We start from the raw sequence: 8,587 nt of genomic DNA on the forward strand, positions 1-8,587 counted from the left end.
TCTGTTTCTACCCGGCACGCTGTGGCGCGAAAACCCTTCAGTTGTGTGATTTCCCGGGAGCTGAGCACACGGCGTATTAAACTGTGCTTTACTGTAAGATTTTTTAAAAGCAGAATAAATAATCGCAAAAAATGGCAACCGACGTCGTAGATGACCTGGCGATGAGGGAGGCTCAGAGGGATTATCTGGACTTCCTGGACGACGATGTAAGTTCGACTTTTTTGTCTTTGAAAGTCTTTGCTGCAGAGATGAAATGGGAACCCATGCGGTCACAACAAAAGAAGTGACTTTCAGCTGCTTAGTTATCAACTTATCTTACTTTCCACCGTTGAAAATGTCATTAATTTGCTGTTAAAGTTCACTTTATTGTGTTTTGGTTGAGGCTTCTTTGCTTCTTAAACTCTAAAGATAGCAGACTTATTGAAATTGCTTTACCGATGAAAGTGAAAAAAAACATTCATCTAACTCTTGTGCACTCTTAAATAAATGTGCAGCAAGACCAGGGCATCTATCAAAGCAAAGTCCGGGACATGATCAGCGAGAATAAATCCCGTCTCACCGTCAACATCAACGACCTGAGGAGACGCAACGAGGGCCGAGCTGCAAAGTAAGAAAAGCCTGTATATGTATGTGTGTGGGTGGTCTGTCAGGATACTTTTGGGGGGCAAATTTCAGACATTAGACCAGTTAATTGTGAGTAAAAGCTGTTTTTAGAGTTTAGGGTCAGGCCAAGACTCCATTAAATGAATGTAAAGTAAGTTCCCCAAAAGTGACCTAAGTAAGAACGTGTATGTGGAGACACTAGTGGAAACATATCAGATACACACAGATACAACAGTTTAACATTCAAACTGTCACTTGTTTTATGTGATGTTTTTTTTTGGTTATTTATATCACAAAAGGCATTATTGTGTGCCTAAAAATAATACTACTCATAATTTATGTATTTGCCCATATAATAGTGTAATGTCAGTTATAATGTCCTGTATGCCATTATGTTTACCTTAAGTTTGCAGATATTTAATGATGATGATGATGATGATGATAATAATGATAATAATAATAATAATCGTCATCTAAGAAGCAGAAACCAGCTAATGTTTGACTAAAACTGTGATTTGGCTATTAAAGTAGTTGCTGAGTCATCAACTAATCACTAATCACACACTACTTGTAACATGTAATTAAATCCATGACCTAAAAGTTGCACCTCTCTTCCAGGTTGATGAACAATGCCTTCGAGGAGCTGCTGGCGTTCCAGCGGGCTCTGAAGGACCTGGTGGCCTCGGTGGACGCCACCTACGCTAAACAGTATGAGGAGTTCTTCATCGCCCTGGAGGGAAGCTTCGGCAACAAGCACGTCACCCCCCGAACCCTGACCTCCCGCCTGCTGGGAAGCATGGTCTGTGTGGAGGGCATCATCACTAAATGTGAGCGTTGAAGTTTTGGCAGCTTTTTAAGTTGATGATACTTTGTTGTGATATTTTTGGACTCATTTGTTGTCTCTTTTTTGTTGTTGTTGTTTTTCAGGTTCTCTGGTGCGTCCTAAAGTGGTGCGCAGCGTCCATTACTGTCCAGCCACCAAGAAGACGATGGAAAGGAAGTACACAGATATGACTTCCTTGGATGCTTTTCCCTCCAGTGCCATCTACCCCACCAAGGTACTGCAACCCATATATCTTCTTTTGCATGTTATTTATTTATATTTCCACACATGTAGTTCTGAGCACCTCCTTTTTTGTTTTCTCCAACAGGATGAGGAGAACAACCCTCTGGAGACAGAGTTTGGTCTGTCCATCTACAAAGACCACCAGACCATCACTGTGCAGGAGATGCCTGAGAAAGCTCCTGCCGGCCAGCTGCCTCGCTCTGTGGACATCATCCTGGACAACGACCTGGTGGACAAAGTCAAACCAGGAGACAGAGTGCAGGTCATCGGGACGTACCGCTGCCTGCCAGGAAAGAAGGGAGGCTTCACTTCCGGGGCGTTCAGGTGAGATGGGACAAAGTGAAACCGGGAGCTCGTAATAAATATAACTACAGTTCTTTTCTTTTTATAGTTAACTTTTGACCCTTTGCCTTGCAGGACCATCATGATAGCCTGCCACGTTAAACAGATGAGCAAAGAAGTGTCTTCCGTCTTCTCGGCCGACGACGTGGCCAAGATTAGAAAGTTCAGCCAGAGTCGCTCCATTGTAAGCTTTTACTCTTTCTGCCTGTTCATGCATTAGAAAATTACCTTGATTATTTTTTTAAAGGAAAACTGAGCATTAAATCCTCTCTTTTCTGTCCTCGCTCAGAATGTTTTTGATCAGCTGGCTCACTCCCTGGCTCCCAGCATCCACGGCCATGAGTACATCAAGAAGGCCATCCTCTGCATGCTGCTGGGCGGCGTGGAGAAGGTGCTGGAAAACGGCTCCCGCATCAGAGGAGACATCAACGTCCTGCTCATCGGTATGGAGCTTATTCATTCAGGAGCTTCTAAAAAAATAGTAGAGCTGTAACAATTAGTTGATCAAAGGAAAAGAAATCAGGAACTTATGTGAAAATTTCAAGTTTTTCTTCTGTCATATTATAGTAAACTGATGAATAGATTGAATCATTTGTACATTACACCGATATTTAACCCTTTCATGCATAGAGGTCACCACAGTGGACAGCTATTCAGATGCTCTTTTCATATATATTCATGAATTTTGATAATAAGTTACATTTATATAGTGCCTTTATCAAACCCAAGGAGGCTTTACAGAGAAGGAAAAAAAATCGAACAGATCAAAACAAGACGACGCAGAGGAGGATGAAGAGAAATCTTCATTGAAAAGAAGAAAATGTTTTTTGATGTCATACTTGCACTTCAGCCACCACAGTAGACACTAGTGGATCATCCCATACACTGCCACTTCATTCACTAACATCATAATTAATGCATGAAAGGGTTAAAGAAACTGTGCTGTGATTTCTGAGATGTGTTTTTGGTAGATGCTTGTTGATATTATAGATGTCATCAATTCTTCTTCTTTTCCAGGTGATCCATCGGTAGCCAAGTCTCAGCTGCTACGTTACGTTCTCCACACGGCACCCAGAGCGATCCCCACCACCGGGCGAGGCTCGTCCGGAGTGGGTCTGACTGCTGCCGTCACCACCGATCAGGAGACGGGTACGACACTCATCCACAACTCCCTTATCCTGACTTGTGGATAAAATCGACCTCCATCCCTCCGCTCACTCATTCTTTCTTTTGCGCTTTCCCCCCCAAGGCGAGCGTCGTCTGGAAGCGGGCGCCATGGTGCTGGCCGACCGCGGCGTCGTGTGCATCGACGAGTTCGACAAGATGTCCGACATGGACCGCACGGCCATCCACGAGGTGATGGAGCAGGGTCGCGTCACCATCGCCAAAGCCGGCATCCACGCCCGCCTCAACGCCCGCTGCTCCGTGCTGGCCGCCGCCAACCCCGTCTACGGCAGGGTGAGTAATAAGACAGACAGACACACACACACACACACACACACACACAATCAGCTGATCTGGTTTTGCCTATAAAACTATGACGCTCTGTCCCTCTGCAGTACAACCAGTATAAAACCCCCATGGAGAACATCGGCCTCCAGGACTCCTTGCTGTCACGTTTCGACCTCCTCTTCATCGTGTTGGATCAGATGGACCCCGAGCAGGACCGGGAGATCTCAGACCACGTGCTGAGGATGCACCGTTACCGTGACCCCCGCGAGCAGGAGGGAGCAGGTACTTACTTTCAGGGCCTCTTTAATAACCAACAGCAGCAGCAGTGGAGCAGGGTTCTTTGTATTGTAGTTTGTGATTTGGGAATATTCATTAAAACATGTTTGTGATTTTATATTTTTTTTTTATTTTTTTAAGCCATGACTCTGGGAGGGACCGTGGACGTCCTGGCGACAGAAGATCCAGACGCAGTAGCGGAGGAGCAGGAGGAACTGCAGATTTATGAGAAACACAACAACCTGCTGCACGGAAGCAAGAAAAAGAAGTAGGCACACGTCTTCTGTCTCAGGATGAAAGAAAAAGACATTGCAGTAAATACTTGGAAGACTTGGGTTTGGATTCTAAAGATGATGATGTGTTGTTTCAGGGAGAAGATCGTGAGCAAGGAGTTCATGAGGAAGTACATCCGCATCGCCAAGGCTGTGACACCTGTGCTGACGGAGGAGGCGGCCAATCACATCGCAGAAGAGTACGCGAGGCTGAGGAGCCAGGACCAGCTGGGTACTGATATCGCCAGGGTGAGCAGCAGCCACACACACACATACACACACACACACACACACACACATACATATACACACACACACACCTTCCTCCCTTCCTTTCTCCCTCCCTCCTACCTTCCATCCTTCTTTCCTCTATCCTGCCTTCCTTCCTTTCCTTTCTTCTTTCCTCCCTCCTTCTCTTTCTTCCTCCCTCCTTCTCTCTTTCTTCCCTACCTCTTTCCTCCCTTCCTTCTCTCCTTTCCTTCCTTCCTCCTTTCCTTTGTTCCTCCCTCCTACCTTCCTTCTTTCCTCTGTCCTTCCTTCTTCCTTCCTCCTTTCCTTTCCTTCCTTCCTCCCTCCTGTCCTTCTGTCCTTCTTCCTACCTTCCTTTCCTTCTTAGTCCCTCCCTCCTTTCCTTCCTCCCTCCTTCCCTCCTTTCCTTCCTCCCTCCTTCCCTCCTTTCCTTCCTTCCTCCCTCCCTTCCTTCCTTCCTTGACTCGAGGACAACAGGAGGGTTGACGAAGCAGGAAACATTCTACTTGAGGACAGTGGAAGATCTCTGAGAAGTATTGATTCTTTGGAAAAATGTTATCTTTTTTTAAAGCTTATTTGACCATATCAACTCAATTTGAAGCCTCAAAAGCCCCTAATTTATCAACAGTTGAACACTTATAAACTCAGTTAAGCTATGTTGAGGACTGTGTGGGTTTGATTCATAACTAGCACAAATATGTGAAATCATGTTTTTCCAACTAAACCACTTTAGACCAGCAAGAAAAAGGTCAACTACGCACATATCTCCGAAATAAACAGTCCTAAGTAATAATTTTTCTTTTTGAGATGTTGCAAGTGTTTTGTTTTTTTCTTTTTGCAGCAGTGAGCTTCTTTTAGCCTCCTCATGGGAGACTCAGTGGGAAAATATTATTAGTTATCAAAAGGAGATCACATTGAATTGAGATGCAGTAGTTTTTTCCCCAGAGTCTGAACCTACATGTAACCTCCTGTTGTATTTAAATAGTATTTTCTTCTGTCTTGTAGCAGGATCATAGAAACATTTAACAGTAAAAATCAGATTTTATTTTGACAAGTCACACGAAGGATTTAGTTTTTCTCCTGATGCACTGATCTCATCCCCCCTTTTTTTCTCCTTCCTCCTCTTCCTCAGACTTCTCCAGTGACGGCCCGTACACTAGAGACCCTGATCCGTCTGTCCACAGCTCACGCCAAGGCCCGCATGAGCAAAGCCGTGGAGCTGGAGGACTCTGAGGTCGCCGTGGAGCTCGTCCAGTTCGCCTACTTTAAAAAGGTCTGTGCTGCAGACGAGAGGACTGATTGTTTGTGGAGGAAAACATAACTGCCATGGTGTTTTTATGTGACTGAAAATCATGGTGTCCATTTTTTTTTTTTTTTAATGCAGGTTCTGGAGAAAGAGAAGAAACGTGCCAGACAGGAGCGGGACTCGGGGTCAGAGGAGGAAGAGGATGAGGAGACGTCCACACAGCGTTCACAGAAAACTCAGAAGAAGAGGTAATAAACAGTCTTTACTTTTCCAGTATGTGATATAAAACGTGTTCATTGCTTGTCATTAATATCATTCACCTGTGTGTCCTGCAGGGTGCGCCGTGGCTCTCAGGGCAGCGAGCCGTACAGCCCGTACGACTTCAGCGAAAACCAGGACGTTCCCGAAAGTAAGAATATGACACATTTGCACACATTGGAGTAGAAACGTGGTTGCATCTCATCATAATTGAACGGAAGTCACAAAATGAAACGAAACTGCTCTGAAAAGTTCCTACATTTTTTTTTTTTTTTTTTTTTTTTTTGAGTTCTCACAATGGTTTCTGTTCTATTTAGTTCAAGCTGGAACCCCGAAACCAGCAAAACCACAGCAGGAGGCCGAGGAGCCGATGGAGGCGACATCACAGGTTGACAGCGCTGAGCTCTCCGCAGAGAGGTGAGTGAATGGAAACTTGACTCTTGTTACTATATCAGGCTGTAGCAGGTGATATTACAAGAGTTGTTACCCCCTGTAATTGAATTTTGAGGATGAGGAGGTATTCTGCCCCCCCCCCCCATCAGTTGCCATAGAAACGTTTGAGCTCATAACTTTAGCACTATAAGATGATGTGTTTTAAAATGTGCTTTATTTTCCTCCACCAGGCTGAAGGAGTTCAAGTCGTCCCTGTTCGCCGTGTTCCAGTCTGCTCACGCTCAGTCCGTGAAGATGACGATGCTGATGGACAACATCAACAAGGAGCGCGAGACTCGTTTCACGGAGCCCGAGGTCCGCACCGCTCTGACCCGCATGCAGGACGACAACCAGGTCATGGTGGCTGACGACATCATCTTCCTCATCTGAGGAGGGAGGAGGACAGTTTCTGAAAGAGATTTTTGCATAGACTTGATAAGTGACTTGACGACAAGGGGAGCATCAATCTTCATCTTCTTCACTGTTGGAAAAGTTTCACCTCTGGTTAAAGAGCTGCTTCTGTTTTTTTGGGAAGTCTTTGTCACAGGGTTATTAGTAGCTGTGGGTCCAGCCGAGTACTGTCAGTAATTAAAGGAGGCTGGTGTGTTGCTTCTTGCTGGTGGTCGGCCTGAGACCTGGTGAAAAGTAACAGTGATATCAAAATGTACATTAATCTGTTTCTCCAGATGTTAGACACCCTTGTTTTCATGACTCTGCTGTAAATCTATAATTCCACACAGAAGCACCAATAAGTTTCTCCATCCATCAGCTTGTATATGTTTGGAAGCAAGACCAGTGTAAAAAGATGAAGTCTTACTCAATTATGCACTTGTTTCTGTTTCTGTTCATTAGTGGTAATGTTACTTTTAATACGTCCTTGTTGCCACATCAACAGACTGATCATATAAAAGCATACAATAGTTCATTAAAACACAGTAGGCAGAGTATTATTACAGCCTGGTGCAAATATAGGTTATTAAGCAATGCAACATTTTATAGAGCAAGGACAAAATGCAAAGTAGCATTACCAACATGTCTGGATTTGTAAATAGCTGAAAAGTTTTGAATATGTTGAATGTAGTGTGTATTAAAAAAAAGAATAATAAATAGCTTGAGTTATATCACAGCAACATCTTGATTTCTTGAGTAAAACCAGCAGTTATGATGCAACAGGTAGTTATCTGATATGTGCCTTCATATTACACCTCCAGGGCAAATCACTGCTTGCCTAATGCTGGTTACCTGGAAGACAAACACATTTTTGCCCACATAAAACCTGTAAAATGTTAGATGATAGTCCTCTTTGATTGATGGGAATTTATTTTAAATGTGACTTTTTGTCTTTGCATTCATGAATCTGCATAAACACATTGGACTTTTAACTTAAGGGGTACACTAATTAGGTGATAGAAACAATGTTAAAGTGGGAATAAAATCATTTGGACATGTAATATGATTGTACAACTAATTTTGCAATTATGAAAAATTCTTAGACTTTGATAATGCACAATTTAATATATTTTGTTTAAAATGCCTTTATAAAAAAAATGATAAACTTAATTGATTATAGCACTTTCCTTAATGTTACAAAGTGCTTTACAGAAGAAACAAAGTACGGCAACGAGGAGCACAGAGGTAATAGTTCATGATGAATATAAAGAAATGCACAATTAAAACAGTTAAAAATCAAAACAACCAAAAAAAAACCCCATAAAATGTCAATTCATTCAAAGTTTTAGTAATTATTTCGACAGGCCCCATCCTCCATATGCTGTTGGGGATCATCCCTATGTTCCCCGGGTCCTATGTGACCGGGGAACTTTGGGATGATCCCGTTTACAGTTAGCCAGTTAGCTGAGTTAGCCGCCGAGCTAACAGCGGAGTTAGCCGCCGAGTTAGCCGCTGAACTAGCAACCGAGTTAGCCGCGATCGGGGAACATAGAACCCTGGGAACATAGGTACGCTCCTTACTGTTGAGTGCAAAACTGCTACAATGAAAAGCTTGTTTGATGTTGAGACTGCTCATTATTTAAGAGACAATTTAGTTACTCAATTTAAATATCTTATAAAATGTATCAATTCATAAATGGCTTATAATTCAAATCTTAAAAGGCTATAATTATTTCAGCATGCCTCAACCTCCGTATACTGCTGGCTGAAAAACTACAATAGTTAAACCAGTGGTCACCAACCCCGCATGTTTTATGGTATCTCCCCCTCCCTAACACATCTGATTCTAATTATTAACTCATTATCAATCCACTTAATGAGCTTCAGCTGCTTGATAATGAGTTAATAATTAGAATCAGGTGTGTTAGAGAGTGGGGGGAGATACCTAAAACATGCAGGGTTGGTGACCACTGACGTAAAGTGTTGTTTGGCAGTGATTAT

General features: G+C 43.2%; 1 protein-coding gene across 1 annotated transcript; it reads left to right on the forward strand.

Annotated features, from left to right (window-relative positions):
- The first annotated feature begins 60 nt into the window (after positions 1-60).
- On the forward strand, positions 61-6,645 carry mcm3 (minichromosome maintenance complex component 3). Its single transcript, XM_053336647.1, has 17 exons — positions 61-206; positions 495-607; positions 1,222-1,430; positions 1,531-1,661; positions 1,755-1,993; positions 2,087-2,195; positions 2,301-2,454; positions 3,029-3,160; positions 3,261-3,469; positions 3,571-3,745; positions 3,881-4,007; positions 4,110-4,260; positions 5,393-5,533; positions 5,645-5,754; positions 5,842-5,915; positions 6,082-6,181; positions 6,388-6,645. The coding sequence occupies exons 1-17, from the start codon at positions 132-134 to the stop codon at positions 6,584-6,586; spliced, it is 2,448 nt and encodes an 815-aa protein (XP_053192622.1). The 5' UTR covers positions 61-131; the 3' UTR covers positions 6,587-6,645.
- Positions 6,646-8,587: the final 1,942 nt, after the last annotated feature.

This window comes from Scomber japonicus, chromosome 17 (genome assembly GCF_027409825.1).
Source record: "Scomber japonicus isolate fScoJap1 chromosome 17, fScoJap1.pri, whole genome shotgun sequence".
Classification (NCBI taxonomy): Eukaryota; Metazoa; Chordata; class Actinopteri; order Scombriformes; family Scombridae; genus Scomber; species Scomber japonicus.